The following is a 15,722-nucleotide window of genomic DNA, read 5'->3' on the forward strand; positions in this document are numbered from 1 at the left end:
CACCAAATCACTGGCGTCTCATTCGCCTCCAATCAATCTGATTTGAAGCAGTCTTTCAATTCGTCTAGAATATCTAGACGATCTTACGCCGTTATAACGCAATTGCGGATATGGGCAACGCGACATGACAACCTTGTTCGTTGCGCAATCCTCCGCAAGATGTTAATTGGCTCGAGATTCACCCACCTCAGCCTGGGCATTCGGACTTGATGGACCCTGCAGTAAATAAATATCTCTCGGCCCTGCTTGTCATGACTTGGCTTTTCTTGTCCTACTTTGCCTAGACACCATGGCGGATACAATAGACACGGCCAAGCTGGCCTTGATCTCCCAGGGCGCCGCGTACGGCATGCTCATTGGTTTGAGCGTTGTCTTCTGCGGCGTCATTCTGCTCGCTGTGAAGGTCCAGAAAGCTTACTTGGCTGAAGATTCTGGTAAATCCGAAATGTTCATGGTCGCAAATCGAACCGTGGGTCGTGGATTAACAGCCAGTGCCGTTTTCTCATCTTGGATGTGGATTAATGAGACGGTGCTATGTGCCAGTATGTGCTACCGGTACGGTTTGGCTGTGCCTCTGGTATGTGGGACCCCAACCTTGCTTAAGATGGACGCCAGGACTAATGCAGTACAAAATTAGTGGTGGGGATCTGGCCTGTGCTTCCAGATTGCCTTGATGGCAGCACTCGGTGTGATGGCCAAGATTCGAGTTCCCTATGCGCACACTTCTCTCGAAGTAGTCCGCATGCGCTATGGCAAGATTGGGCATCTGATCTTCATCGTGCTCAATCTTGTAAACAATGTTTTCGGTTGCGCATCTATGATCATGACCGGCTCACAACTGATCCACGGCATTTCCAACATGCACTATGTGGCAGCGACTATTCTGATTCCTTTGGGAGGTGAGTAACACCCAAAGAATACCAAAAATTTATTTACTGACCAAATGTGCGCAGTGGTGCTCTACACTGCTGTTGGTGGCCTCAAAGCCACATTCTTGACCGATTTCTTGCACACAGCTATCGCGCTTATCTTGATCATTTACTTCACCATCGCCGTTCTGACAGACTCACATGTCGGTGGGCTGGGTGGTTTATACGACAAAGTGGTCGCAACAGCTGCAGACAACTACATCCCCGAGAACTACCAGGGCTCCCTTCTGACGTTCAAATCGAAAGGTGCAATTATCTGGGGCCTGATTTTGAAGTTTGGTAACCTGGCCCTTGTTGTCATGGTAAGCAAGCAACCTAGATCCTGCATACAACGAACCTTGGAAACATTGAGTTTGAAGCTAATCCTTTCTGTTTAGGACACCGCGTTCTGGCAGAAGTCCTTCGCAACGGAGGTAAAGGCGACTGTGCCAGGATATAATATTGCTGCATTGGCCGTCTTTGGCATTCCATGGGGACTGGGAACTGTGATTGGATTGACTGCGCGCGCGATCCATCAGACCCCCATCTTCCCAACGTACCCGGGAACGCTCACTGCCACCGAAGTCAGCTCAGGAATGGTGATGCCCTATGTCATCAAGGCTCTTATTGGAGACAAGGGAATCATTGGATTCTTCTTCCTTCTGTTCATGGCATTGACCTCGACTATCTCATCATCGATGATCGCCGTCAGCAGCATTCTCTCCTATGATATCTACAAGACCTACATGAACCCCAAAGTGACAGACAAGCAGCTTGTGCGAGTCAGCCACCTGACTGTGGTAATCCACGGTGTCTTCATCACAGGAATCTCCATCGCATTGAACTACGGAGGTGCCAACATGACATGGATCGGTTATCTGAGACCAATTATCTCATGTCCTGGAATTTTGCCGTTGATTTTCACTCTATTCTGGTCAAGGCAAACTCGACTCGCCGCAATCGTGTCTCCTGTTCTCGGCTTTTTCACGGGTCTCGCAGTTTGGCTCGCAACAACGAAGTCGATGTACGGCCATATCAACATCACGACAACCACGAACAATTATCCAGCCCTCTACGCGGCAATCGCGTCGTTCTTCTCACCCGCCTTGTATTCTGTCATTCTATCGTTGTACAAGCCGTATCAGTTTGACTGGCGAGAGTTCCTGCGCATTGAATTGGCCGATGAGGCACAAATTCATCCATCCTCCGATACGAGCACATTGAACGAAAGCGGCGAGGAAGATAATTCACAGGACCCTAAAGTTGTGTCTGGCTCGGTCAAGCCAGTCTCAAATGCGCCTTCTGAGACAGCCAGGAATGATCCTGAAAAGGTCCCGGGAGATAGTGAAAAGGCACCGCCCACCTCAGCTGCTCGTGGCATTGAGCTCAGCTTGGATGACATTCGTCATCCATTTGATGAAGCCACGCTGAAAGAACTGCACAGATGGCTCAAGATTGCATGGTATATGTTTGTTGCAGTTGTACTGGTGACTTTTGTCGCCTGGCCCCTTCCACTCTACCGCGATTATATCTTCACAAAATCATTCTTTGGAGGTTGGGTGACCGTGGCTATTATTTGGCAGTTTGCCGCGTTTGCTGCGGTCGTGATCTACCCGCTTTACGACGGAAGGCATGATATCGCAACGGGCGCGAAGGGTGTATGGAGCTCATCGAAGGAGTATCTCCGGGTAAAAAAGACCAACTAGACATTTTAATTAGTTGAGTATATAATCGGATTGGAATTCTCATCACAGAGCTTGTTATCAACATCCCTCATGTATCATCGTGTACTCTGTTGTCCGCTCTGATATGCGGCATATGCAGTGTTCTCGGCATACGCGGCACCTTCGACGTAAGCGACCAATTCACAAACAGCCTTCTAAGTTTTGTTTTCTCACTTTAGGTTTGGAGTAATTTCGAAATTCGGTGTTAAGAGATAAGAGAGATTCTATATGGTCACAGGAGGAAATATTGAAGACCAACCGCAAGTGAGATCACCCTTGGTTTAGCTGCCTCCCTGGTCCAAAGTTTGAGGGGGTAAACAGCTTAATACTTCGGCACTATGCACCCCCATACTCGGTCTCTCATCAACAACAAGGCTAAAGATTAGTAAATCAGAGAATACCAAGAATTAATCAAGATTGTATTCCTATTATGTGCATTCGGCATGAGAGAAAATCATCTCTAGTCAAATGACCAACCACCCGTCTTGTCCGCAAAGAAGTTTTCCGGGTCATATTTCTTCTTGATCCCCTGCAGCTTCTCGTACGTGGAGAATGTTGACAGGGGGTGTTGATCCCGATTCGCATCGTTGATGAAGAGTGGAAGACCCTCGGCGTTGGTCGTCGATGAGACCATATCGCGGAAGCTCGACTGAATGGCGTCGTAATCAGGATCGCTCATGCCAGGGGGCGTGGTAATCAAGTAATTCAGCCAGAACCATGGGCCATCAGGCATTTGCATCGCGTTCCCGCCTTGCGCCTTGCTAGCGTCTGTCAAGCTCTTCGGGACGGGCTGGAAGTCCAGTGAAAGCAGCGTGTATTTGCCTTTATTTGACTCGGCCCAGTTGCGCCAAACATCCAGCGCATTCTTATACTCCTCGTTGTCTGCGCGGTGAACACCGACTCGGAAAATGTTGTTTCCTCGGGATGCCTCGGTCGCAAAGGAGACGGGCATGTCGGCTACTTCGGGATATGTCTTGATCCCTGTGGTATCGATCAGATGCGGAACGCTTGTGAAGTTTGCGAAAGCTTGTCCTGGATCAGGACCATCATAGACAAGGAACATTATGATGGCCTCATCTATGTTGAGATTCAAATCGGGGGTGGGCAATTTCTCATAAGTCCCGATGATGCTCGCCTTGGGATCGGTGTTGTATCGGATAAAATTGCCAATCGCTTCGATGATGGTGTCTTTCTGGGGAAATGCGTAGATGATGTTTCCGGCGAAGAATTGTCCAACGGGGCGACTCTGGACGGTGTACTTTGTTACAACACCATACGCGTTTCCTCCGCCTCCGCGAGACGCAAAGAAGAGATCTGGGTTGGTGGTGTTGGATGCAGTCACGATCTGACCATCAGGAAGAACAATCTCTAGTTCGCGGAAAGAATCGCAAGCCATCCCGTACTGGGGAGACAAGTAGCTCATTCCACCTCCCAGCGCCAGACCAGTTCCCACTCCAGATAGTCGGGCACCAACGACCGTTCTATTGTACTTGATGAAATAGTCGTATATGTCACCAAAGACGCCACCTGGTTGGTATGTCGCCAATGTGGTGTCTGGGTCATATGACTTCTCCGAAAGACTACTCAGGTCAATGAGAACGCCTTGATCCACGCTTGAGAAGAATGTATTTGGGTTGTGTCCTCCTCCCTTGACTGCAAATCGGGCATCGGCTGCTCGAATTGCTTGCAAAGCCACCGATACATCTTGCGCGGAGTCGGGATAGACAATGCAAGACGGCTTGTAGGCATCTTGAGGTGTGCTCCAGTATTCAGTGCTCTTGTGATATTCCAAGCTCAGTTTGTGACTGTTGATCTTTGAAGATCCCAACTGGGAGGTGATATTAGAGCAAGCTGATGTGCCTACACTGGCATAGGAGCCGATTGGGCCTAAGATGCCAGCCAAGGCTAAGGTGAATGCTAGCATGATCGATTGACCTGCCCAAAAATGACTTGATGGATGAAATCAGCAATGCCAATTCATTCAAGTTAAATAGTCGAGCATCACTTCTGATCCACGTGGTCGGGGATGCTCATGTACATGAATACAGTCACCTCGGTAGAGCTATACGATGGGAATACGATAAAGGGGAGAGGTACGGTTAATGCGAGTTAGTATTCGGAGAATTGACCGAAACTAGAAAGGTGACGGGGCGATCTTACTATTCTGGAAATGTGGATCGCATATCTATGTTTTGCCGGCCTCAACGGGATGCCAATCTTAAGAGCCGACGAGCTTTGAACCTACAAAGTACAAAGACGAGCAGTTAGATGGAGAGGAGAAATTATCAATGACGAAGGGTCGTCATTTGTTGGAGCTCCTAGCTGCCAGTTTGGTCAGTCTCCCCGCAGGTAGATAGATCTAGAGCTTCTCTCTCTCTCCTCTTCTCTTCTTAGGTCTCCCACAGCACGTGGCATTACAATATATTCCCTCTCTATCATACTCTCGATATGATTTTATACCGATCACCTGGGCACTAGTGTGCGGTAGATCTCGCTTCTATGGTATTGATACATATTTTGGGCTTTTGATGTCACCGAACACCCGCTTCTCCGGCAGAACATACCGCTATCGGACCCTGAATTGAAATTTCTATCACAGTGCCTGTGAAATCGGCATTCAAAACATTATCCCCATTATTTCAGTTTTACTGGGCCATTTTATGCTCTGGTTTCATAAATGACCAAGTTTGGGTATACAGTGGATACCTCGGTCAGCTGCAACACTCCCGACAGCTCAATATTGTGAATGCAAATGTGAAACCATGCATACTTCCAAATTCCGAAGCTTTTGACTTGCAGAAAAAAATATGGAAGGAAGGAAGTAGTTATAAAATCAAGTGCCTAGGTTTAGAGATACATTTGGATCTTTCCATCTGCGTTTCTGAAAAGACACATACTTTCAATGATGCTTCCGAGGTCATCTTGATTGTGCTTGAGCCAAAATGAGTCGATAATCTTTTGAAAGCATGTAAAGGTCAAATTTTCATCAAGACGCAGAACCTTGGATAGATCCGAGACGAGACAAATAGACAGAAGTCTAGGAAATGGATTTGGTAAAGTCATCATGTTTCTGACAAGTAGGGCTACTTGAATAGCTACCAGTCAGATAGTGAGTTACATGTAACTTTCACCCATACAATCTGAGTAGTTTCGTTTGTTCAACGTCTACTATCCTTACGAGTCACGAGGCCTACAAATTGAAGTTTATCAGCAGTGTGATGGACCAAGACCTCCATTGCATGGCATGAGAAACAACCAATGAGCTAGCGAGCTCTTTAGCCTGGAGGTGGAGTCCAATCAAAATCCATAAATCCGTATGCTCGTTATGTCATCAAAAAGAGAACCCGTGGAGCGGGCTCGACAACAAACGTCTGTCATGCCCCTAGCGACCGTTTACATCACCTTGTGTTGTAGATTATACTTTGTCTAGTCAAACCAACTTCCGTCTTTCGTCATAGACCTACAGATCATATCTATCGCTTCCCATATTATAGCTCTCTTACACAGTCCTTGGGACCTAGAGTCTACACGGCCATCAGCTCTTTCTGTTGAACCAAATTACACCAGAACATGGCGACCCCTGAGGAAACCCATCAAGCCTCAGTTATCGCCTATTGTCAAAATCCATCGCCTGAAAATGTCGTGAGTCAATACGGAAAACGTGTCATCAGAATATCGGATCAGGAAGTGGTGAAATGGGGCCCGGATGTCACAAATGAAGAAGCCGAAAACCAAAGGATAGCTTATGAGCTCGTGGACAGTCGCATAGTTCGTATTCCACGTGTTCACGCTTTTTTCTCTGATGAGCGGGGTTGGGGCTACGTCGTGATGGAGTATATAAAAGGGAAGGTTGTGGATCCATTGGAGGATACAGGCGCCATTAAAAAAATTGCGGGTATGCTTGACTATTTTGCGACACTACGGCATACTACTCCTGGCTCTCTGTGTGGGGGGTTCTGTCGAGGGCTTCTCTTTCCCGATACTGAAGATCTGGTATTTGAAGATCCCGATGAAATGGAGAAATGGTTTAATAGCAGGTTGTTCTCATACAACCCGAAGCTATCCCTTCAGAGCTGTGAACTTATACTCTGCCACTTGGATTTAGCACCTCGGAACATCCTGTGGCAGGAAGATGGGTCTTTCTGCCTCATTGATTGGGCATCTGCCGGCTACTATCCAAGGTTATTTGAGTTTTGCGCGCAGTGGATTATTGAGGGAAAGGACGGCAGATTCAATTCGCTTCTCTTAGAATCGATGAATCCTTTGTCGTCTCAAGAGCTGGCGCAAAAAGAATCCATCATGTCTGCTTGGAGAAACTTTCAAAAGTATTCTTTGTGAGTGCATGAGGATGCGTTCATGTGTTGATCAGAATTAACCTACTTCTAGCCAGACCAAAAGAGTCACACCATGGCAAAGCGAATCAGAAGAAATTATCCGTGTCCCTCCTCCTCCAATGCCAGCATACTCATCAGATTGGCCTGGACAAGCTGGACAAGCATGCTTCACCCCGAAATCACCCCCTTCTATGGACTCTCCAAGCTCGGCATTTGACACTAGAGAAGGGAATTGAATCAGGGATCTCCTTGCACTTGTTCTTAGAACTGCGCGCAACAATTGCTCCACGCGATGAGCCCTCCGGTGGTGCCTAGCCGACCTACCGAAGCCACATACTAATGAATTTGGGAGATCGCCATAAATGCCACTGTACGTCAGATGTCGACTTCTGAATAATATCTCTTTTTTTGAAGTACTGTTGTCGCAAACCGGGGCTATAAAGACACATTCACTCTTTCTCTGTCTCGATTCTGTCTGTACCCCTTTTGATGGAAAAGAGGTAGGAATGTAATATTTGAATTGGAGAAGATGAAGAGATAAAGAGAAGGGGCGAGAAAGAGAGGGAGAGAGGGAGAAAAAGAAGAGACGTACGACGATCAACCTGCGGGGAGCCTGACAAACTAGGCAGCGACGGGCTCCAACACCCGTGCCTTTTGTGCAATCTTTCCTACAGAGTACTTTTGTGATGAGTCCTTTTGGACTCTCATAACTCAATCTGGATCCATGATTTCAGTCTCTGATGTTGTCAGTGAATGACTACCAGCATACTTAATCGGGACAATGCCTCAGGTGCCACCCCGCTCTCACCAGGCTTCCGCTTTGCACGAGGATTTACGTACGGAGAACTCCGTACTTCACTCATCTACTCCCAATTTCCTTTTGGACACTTTTACTGGACCAGGCGATGGCGCAGACACAGTCAGACTCTTCATTGTGGCTGGACTAGGCCTAATCGGGTATGCTGGGAGCGGGAGACGTGAGCTAAACCCAATTGAGGTGAGCAGTGCGAAGCTTAGCCACGGTTTTGACGGCGATATAGATCCACAAGCCTCCCCTAGTGCGCTTCTTCTAGATGCAAATAAGCACTGCCACTAAAACTCAATGGACGCATACAGACAGCATCGCGAGCTGAAGGGGGTGTCGAAGTGGTTAAATACCACAACATTCTGCTTGTCAATCTACCATCACAGTCTCGGTTTCTTTTTTCTCATCAAGCGATATCATTTCACATACACATACCATTATGTCGATTGATTATAGACATGGGATTTCCATTTTGGAGGTCATCGTCTACAGTCCGACGCTCTTTGTCGCCCTTTGGATGGCATTCCACCATGGGTTCAAAAAGAGCTCGGGCTGGTACTTCTTCGTTATGTTCTGTCTGGCCCGCATCATCGGTGCAGCATGCTACCTTGCCACCATCGCAGCTCCTTCCAATGTGAACTTATACATCACATGGGCGGTTTGCACATCCCTAGGCATATCACCCCTGCTTTTGGCCTCTTGTGGTCTTCTGTCGCGAGCGTGAGTTTCCCGATTGGTAACAACCATTACACTCAAACTAACATTTTCCCAGCAATGATTCGATTATGAGAAAGACAGGGACCCCTTTCAGCCCTATAATCTTTCGACTCGTCAATTTAATTTCATTGGTCGCCTTGATTCTCACCATCGTCGGCTCCACCCAGAATACCAACCTCACGCATGGCCTTGTTACCACAGTGTCCAAGGTGGCCCTCATCCTGTTTCTAGTCACCTGGCTAGCTGTATGTGGCCTCTTTGCTCTGATCGCCGTTCGATCTCACGGCATTGAAGATGGAGAGCGTCGCCTGCTTTTGGCAGTGGGGATATCGTTGCCGTTGATCCTTGTGCGACTGGTCTACTCTTTGGTTTTTGCCTTTGGCCACCGCGCAGATTTCAACATGCTTTCTGGAAATGTCACCATCCAGCTGGTGATGTCTGTCCTCGAGGAGATTGTCATTGTTTTGGTCTGCTTGGGAATAGGTCTCACACTCCAAGTGCGACCCAGTGCAGACTATGCTCCCCAAGCTAGTGTCTCCAGCTATCATGGGAGCTCTGTTGAAATGGAGAATGGTGGTGCTCAATCCCAAGCCCCAAAAGAGAAAGACAGCAACGCCCAAAGCGGAGCGGTGGTCCCATCTCGAGACTTGTGATGTTTGCTGTGGATGAAATTAATGAAAGAAGAAGATAAACATTTGACGATTGGTTCAATCACTGTATTAGCGAGTGATCGAGTCGGAGCCACGCTCCTTGGGCGATGGAAGGGCGAGGTTATCACTGTCAACCCATATAGAATACCATTCAAAGATATTTGAATAAATAGAACTCACTCAAAGAGCCAATATGCTTAGTTTTACTCAAAATATTATTGGCTTTCGTATTTCTGGAGACCCTTGATTGTTTGTGCATTGGGTGCACCGTGTAGGGTAAGACCAATGTGGGTCAGGCAGCAACAATCCAGATGTCTAGATGGTAGGCAGTAGGCAGTAGCATACTTTGACTTCTTTGAATTTTCAATTCAACAACTTTGATTCTCATGTATGGAGCACTTGTTTCAATGTGAGATATTGGGTTGGGAAATTTTTACGGTGTTTTTGTTTGATGACGTCACCACTACTATTCCAAAGGCAGAGTGGCTGAAGAAAAAGGGAAGAAAGATAACTTCACTTTTGATTGACTCACGTCTAAATGGAACTTCTCGGCTGTCTCCCCTCCTTTCTCCCTTCTCTCCCCGGTCTGGGATATGGATAACAACACGGGCTCCCCGTTGTTCATCGCCAACGAAGCGCTTTGCTACTATCCTATCTCCACAATCTACAACTCCTGTCCACGATATCTCTTCTACGCCCTTTTGATTGCGAGTTGCGTGACAAGATGGACTGGATGGCTTGCTGATGTCTTTCTCGGCGCTGCGGCAACCTACGCAGGAACCGCGGCAATCCAAACATTCATCATGGTTTCCAGCATCCAAAAGCCCCAGGATCCTGGGCCAGTCTCCATCCCGTGGATCTCCGCCAACTCCAGTCTCCTCAACGAGTTCCCATCACTAATCACCGAAAGGGATCATGTCCTAGTTTTTCCGGCCTCTTATGAGCTCGACGCAGATGCGGTGATGGCTATCGTTGTGACTGGTTACCTTGTTTTTCTACCATTGCAATGTTGGTCCCGTATCTTGACACACGATCGTGCGCGCAACTTGCTATTTTACGTTTGGAATGCCCTCATGCTCGCAGGTTCAATATGCGCCCTTGTTTATGCGGCGCGAACCCCTAAGATTCCCGTTCAATACATGTTCTGCTATCCGGATATCCCACCCTTCGGCGATACCTCGAATGACGGATGGCAGGCTTCTTGGCGAACTTCGACATGGAACAATAGCGTTTGGCAAACCTTTTCCAATATTTCTCAATGGGGTCAGCTGGGGGATATTTGCTTCAACCCTTGCTTCAATACCACACAGATTCTCCGGCAAAGTACTTCTTTGCACTCTGTCACCGCGACAGATGAGACGGAAGCTCCAAGATCGCACGGGTTCTGGAGGGCTGTTCTTTACTCAAAGCGATATATCTACAGCCTTATCATTCTCTGTCTGATCCTCAACTGCCTCCTCTTGACCTATCGATTCCTTCCGTATCGCTCGCGTGTTCCCTCTGCTCAGATCGTCGTCATTTGGAAGGATCGCAAGAGGATATGGAATAGCTTCAAGGAAGAGATACATTCTGCAATGAGACCACTTCGTATTGGCTCAGATTCGCAACAGGAGGATTTGACACCGACAAACAAGAAAAAGTCCGCAATGACCCGAATCCGGCCCATTTTCACTCGTCGTTTTCTTCGAACATTTGTGCATATATCTGTGGATGTAATGATCCTGTTTGGCATTGTTTTCAGCATGATAGTGAGCCCATTTACTATCGTGGCGTTTGTTGGTTGGATTGAATTTCAAATCTACAACGACGGGCCTTCGCAAGAAAGTCCACGACAAGTTGGACAATGGGCATACCTAGTCTCGATTGCTTTGCTTGTGATATCTGCTGGGATTCTCACCCTGAAATACAAGATTGCCTCTTTGACTGAGCTGGAAAATGAAATCGAAGACACGAAAAAGCATTTGGATTACTTGGAGAAACGGAAGGAAGAACGGTCTACGGCCGATACATTTCACTTGCGAGGTTTGAGGGATCAAATTAAGCGCAGTTAGAACTGCCAATCTCAAAATGAGAATTATCATCGCTCAATATAACCCGTAGACCCATGCTGAATTACACCAGATGCAAAAAAGAATTCAACCCCTTGGAAGACTAATCAGAATCCCGAGGTCGCCAAGTCAACTCCACTTGCGATGACACGTTCGTACTTGATAACCTATTGCTCTCTACTCCATATATTCAATCTGCCATGTCTAATCCAAAAAAGCAATATTACAATGAAAGAGAAAGGAGAAAAAAACTAGGCGCGATCAAACCGCCCTCTGTTCCTTGCCCCAAAGCTTGCCCGGGTGAAATTACAGTTACATCATTCGACCCCTGTGTTCTGATTGAATCAAGATATTCAGTCTCCTTCCAAATATGGCGACTCCTCTGAGTTCTGCTGGTCTGAGGTGCTACTCTGATGTTGTTCTAGCCACTACAAAGTCTTCAACGGCGATGTCCTGCATGATACTCCTTCCTCCCCCTTAAAGGCTTCCATCATTGAATGAGGGTACAGTGCTTCCCAGTTGTATTTGTATTGCCAATCTCTTTATGTATGAGAGTTCATTTCCATGCTGCCCCTTTGGAAAGTCCATATATCAGATGTACTGGGAAATGTTGACCCATTTTTCGTTTATCGCCTGCTCAGGTGGGCACCATGCCAGCCGATCCCATTCTTTGAAATCGAAGTCAACGGTAGACATTGGCCAATCAAGAGTTAGACTTGACCAAGAAGAATCAAAAGCAATTATTCAGACCATATCAGCAGTGGGGTATGCCTATCCTGCGCGTTGTCTGGCAGGGGATATGCCAATTGGCCCCAATTACCTGTTGGATACCATTCGCAATGAAGTTAGACTAAAGTTAGCTACTAACTCTCGCTGATCTGGGCCAGGTAGACTTTACTAGCAAAAGTTCCAGATTTCTGGGGCGAGTCTGATTCCCGAGTGTTTCAAAACCAGCTGTCTGTTCCCGTTATCCGTGACACACTGTCGAACTCCTCCAATAGCACACGAATCTGACTCGTCTAGTCTTTGTGCCACCTATATACTCCGTACAAGATCTCCTATTGATTTAAATCTTGCCTTGTATGTTGCATCGAATCGGGGTCAGTGCGCGGTGCGTTTGAAGGCTTTCCCCGCCGAGGCGCTATGTGCATTTTCTTTGTTCACAACTCGGTCACTTGTGACCGCCACAATTCCAACCCAGCGATCCATGGGTTGGGAAGTTGTGTTTGCCAACAGAATGTGGTGGTCGAGTTCTTTTATTTGACACATGCCTCGCACTTGAACAAAGAACTCCCGAACACCTGTTCGCAGTTTCATTCACTCTTAATACTTCTGCATATACACACTAAGCATGGAGCCCAATTACACAGACTCCAGCAAGGAGACTGTACAATGTGTCTCTCGTGTCCATACTATTGTGAAAAGCTCTCCAAAATCATTATGGCAATCGGTCAAAGCATCCCCACGAATTGTCGGGTACTGCCTCGCCTTGAGTTCCGCGATTCTAATGTATGGCTATGACCTTGTCATTGTTGCAGCAGTGGCCGCAATGCCACAATTTCAGTATGTGTCTTACACTGAGACAATCGGATTATACGTGCTGACAACTGCCAGAATGAAGTTCGGCCAAGAGTTCAACGGGATTTACATTATCCCATCCATGTGGCTGTCACTATGGAATGTCTCAAGCTGCATCGGGCTGATGTTTGGATCGATTATCGGTGGCTACTACCAGGAGCGACGTGGACGGCGTATCACACTTGCAATTGGCAGTTTCTTATCCACTATCGCGGTTGCCATTTGTTATATTTCAGACCTTCCAGACGAAATCGACAGCCGACGTGGGGTGTTCTTTGCTGGAAAGCTGTTCCAAGGAGCATGTATCGGTATCATGTTGGGTGTCTCGCAAACATACATGTCTGAGGTGTTACCTGTGGTGCTCCGTGGACCTATCATTGCATTCTATCCAATCTTCACCCTCCTCGGGCAACTGATCGGCTCGGCTGTAGTCTACACCTCGCTCAAGTACACGGGGGCTCATTCCTATCGAGTTTGCTTTGCGTCGCAATGGCCATTTTCGGCTGTTCCGCTCATTTTAGCAGCTTTGTTACCCGAAAGTCCCACGTGGCTGTTGAGGAAGAAGCGACCACAAGAAGCTCTGAAAGCGCAAAAGAGACTTGACACAGCCCGGGTTGACTCGGACGCTGTCATTGCCGCTGTCCAAACATCGATTCTGGCCGAGGAAGAAGAGACAGGAAACAGCAGCTACATCGAGTGCTTCCGAGGAGTGAACACCAGGAGAACAATGATAGTCGCCTTTGCGCAGCTCATTCCTCAATTATTCGGGCTGCAGCTGTTGGCCAATAGCTCATACTTCATGCAGATTGTTGGGATGAACTCATCCAACAGCTTGATGATATTGATGCTCGGTATCGCACTTGGATTGCTGGGAAACATCGGCAGTTTATGGACACTGAGTGCCTTTGGGCGAAGGGTCCTGACCCTTTCTTCTCTGGCCATTGTTGCGGTGCTTTGGTTAGGCATGGGAATCGCAGGCATCTTCCAAGGAACTGTCACTATTTGGTAAGAAGACACTCACCGTCGGCGACCCAAGCGGCAAGCTAACTATCTCCCAGGTATTCAGCAATCACACTGATGCTTGTTGTCACGATTTCCGGCCTGGGCTCATGGCCAGCATCCCAAGTCGTTTCCACCGAAGCCTCGTCTCTGAAGCTTCGGTCCCAAACACTCGCAATCGGCTGGTTTACCGCTGGTGTTGGCACTGGGGTATTCGCCATAATTCTTCCCTACATCTATAATCCAGATGAGGGAAACCTTTGTGCCAAGACGGGATTCGTGATGATGGGCATCGCGACGGTCGGCTTTGTTCTCACCTGGCTAATTGTACCAGAGATGAAAGATCGAACGCCAATGGAGATAGATCGGATGTTTGCCCTGAGACTCCCGGCTCGGAGATTCAAGAACTGGCAAAGTGACGTAGTCACTTCAACTGAAACTACCGACTCGGATCGCGCGGGATGATAGGTGATGATTCGGTGCCGATCGGAGAAAACGGGAATTATTGGTGTTCCTGGTCCACGTGTGGAGGTGTTTGTGGGATGAGCTACTAATGCGATAGCCCGAGGATCTCACTCGATCCAGCTGTTGACCCGCTGATCCCTATGTGATTGGTCATTTCGACATCGCGAGATTGACTCCGCAATAATAAATAGTAGTGCCATCTGACGACGCTGCCGATCGTGATGTAAATTTTAGAACACGATGGAGAACATCTCCATCTGAGTTACCCATACGAGCCATTGTGCTGGATCTTGGAGTTCTGTCCTCAAGTTCAACATGTGCCCATAATTTTCTCCGGTCAAAGTGCGATCTCTTTCCTCATGCATATACCCTTTGGACCATTCTGGTTATCTGTCAATAAAATCAGGGGAAATCATGATTGCACCCCCCCTTTTCAAAGCGAAATACTCGTTCGCCCATCGTCTTGGTTGTTTCGCTTGCCTCTGGGTGTTCAAGTTAGCGGCCAGCGTAATTTTTCCTCTGATTGAATTGTTCAATCCTCCTCCGTCTGCAATTCGACCAACATTGGTGAAAAAGTATGCATGCCGACCGCGTCTTGGGTGCCGAATCTTCTTCCCACCAGGTCATGAGACCAGAAAGCGTCTTCCTCTATATTTCAGTATACATGGTGGAGGCTTCGCGATCCTCGACGCGCGGTCGGACGATGCATTTTGTTCATCCTGGGCGGAGCGTACGGGAATGCTCGTCGTGAGCTTGAACTATCGCAAGGCACCGTGGTATCCGTTTCCCATTGCTACCACGGATATTCATGCTGTTGCAACTGCTGTGCTAGCAGATGAAAGCTTGCCCATTGACCGAAATCGCGTGTCAATGGGTGGGTTCAGCGCTGGCGGTCAGTTGGTCTTGTCGGCGTGTCAACTGCCTGGTCTCAAAGGGATCGTCAAGGCCGCCATTGTGTACTATCCCGTTGTTGATTTTGGCCTCTTGACAAACCAAAAATTGGAATCGCGGCCGTATATCAATGGGCCCAAAGATGGACTCGAAGTGCCCTCGTGGTGGGTCGATTGGGCATTCGTGCCCCCGGGTCAAAACAGACGCGATCCCTTGCTGAGTCCCTACTACGCGAAGAAAGAGGATCTCCCGCCGTGGATATACGTTGTGGGCGCACAATGGGACCTGCTTCGCCTCGAAGCGCAGGAATTGATCCATCGACTGGCAGAAAGCGAAGAACGGAGCAATCCAGAGCAGGACTTTGAGCGCGGGAAGTACAAATGGACACTCGCCACGGGTTGTTCGCACGGCTTCACGCATGCCGACCCACCTCCCTCTCTGTCATCGCAACGAAAGACGAAAGCCGAGTGGGTGTATGAAGAAGCCCATCGGTGGCTGAAGAAAAGTGTATTAATATGAACTGGATGCAATGAAATGAAAATTGAAAAAGAAAAAGAAAAATGTAGTACGCGCTGAGGCGGGAAAAATATAAGTGACAATACG

The 15,722-nt window shown here is 47.9% G+C and overlaps 7 protein-coding genes across 7 annotated transcripts; 6 read left to right on the forward strand and 1 right to left on the reverse strand.

Moving 5' to 3' along the window:
• Positions 1-289: 289 nt before the first annotated feature.
• On the forward strand, positions 290-2,614 carry N7506_002685 (sodium:solute symporter family protein; the record flags this gene model as incomplete). The annotated part of the gene is made up of 4 exons (XM_056951980.1): positions 290-577; positions 638-899; positions 954-1,231; positions 1,307-2,614. The coding sequence occupies 4 exons, from the start codon at positions 290-292 to the stop codon at positions 2,612-2,614; spliced, it is 2,136 nt and encodes a 711-aa protein (XP_056815131.1).
• A 478-nt stretch (positions 2,615-3,092) lies between these two features.
• Positions 3,093-4,556, reverse strand: N7506_002686 (FAD-binding oxidoreductase; the record flags this gene model as incomplete). Its single annotated transcript, XM_056951981.1, has 1 exon — positions 3,093-4,556. The coding sequence occupies one exon, from the start codon at positions 4,554-4,556 to the stop codon at positions 3,093-3,095; it is 1,464 nt and encodes a 487-aa protein (XP_056815132.1).
• A 1,646-nt stretch (positions 4,557-6,202) lies between these two features.
• N7506_002687 (aminoglycoside phosphotransferase family protein) lies at positions 6,203-7,281 on the forward strand (the record flags this gene model as incomplete). Its single annotated transcript, XM_056951982.1, has 2 exons — positions 6,203-6,966; positions 7,023-7,281. The coding sequence occupies 2 exons, from the start codon at positions 6,203-6,205 to the stop codon at positions 7,279-7,281; spliced, it is 1,023 nt and encodes a 340-aa protein (XP_056815133.1).
• A 929-nt stretch (positions 7,282-8,210) lies between these two features.
• Positions 8,211-9,141, forward strand: N7506_002688 (uncharacterized protein; the record flags this gene model as incomplete). The annotated part of the gene is made up of 2 exons (XM_056951983.1): positions 8,211-8,491; positions 8,544-9,141. 2 exons carry the CDS (start codon positions 8,211-8,213, stop codon positions 9,139-9,141), a joined length of 879 nt encoding a protein of 292 aa, XP_056815134.1.
• A 590-nt stretch (positions 9,142-9,731) lies between these two features.
• Positions 9,732-11,189, forward strand: N7506_002689 (uncharacterized protein; the record flags this gene model as incomplete). The annotated part of the gene is made up of 1 exon (XM_056951984.1): positions 9,732-11,189. The coding sequence occupies one exon, from the start codon at positions 9,732-9,734 to the stop codon at positions 11,187-11,189; it is 1,458 nt and encodes a 485-aa protein (XP_056815135.1).
• A 1,348-nt stretch (positions 11,190-12,537) lies between these two features.
• Positions 12,538-14,228, forward strand: N7506_002690 (uncharacterized protein; the record flags this gene model as incomplete). The annotated part of the gene is made up of 2 exons (XM_056951985.1): positions 12,538-13,769; positions 13,823-14,228. The coding sequence occupies 2 exons, from the start codon at positions 12,538-12,540 to the stop codon at positions 14,226-14,228; spliced, it is 1,638 nt and encodes a 545-aa protein (XP_056815136.1).
• A 414-nt stretch (positions 14,229-14,642) lies between these two features.
• N7506_002691 (uncharacterized protein) lies at positions 14,643-15,638 on the forward strand (the record flags this gene model as incomplete). The annotated part of the gene is made up of 1 exon (XM_056951986.1): positions 14,643-15,638. The coding sequence occupies one exon, from the start codon at positions 14,643-14,645 to the stop codon at positions 15,636-15,638; it is 996 nt and encodes a 331-aa protein (XP_056815137.1).
• Positions 15,639-15,722: the final 84 nt, after the last annotated feature.

The sequence above is a fragment of the Penicillium brevicompactum genome, assembly GCF_028827555.1.
Source record: "Penicillium brevicompactum strain IBT 35665 chromosome Unknown utg000001l_segment0_segment1, whole genome shotgun sequence".
NCBI classification, from domain to species: Eukaryota; Fungi; Ascomycota; class Eurotiomycetes; order Eurotiales; family Aspergillaceae; genus Penicillium; species Penicillium brevicompactum.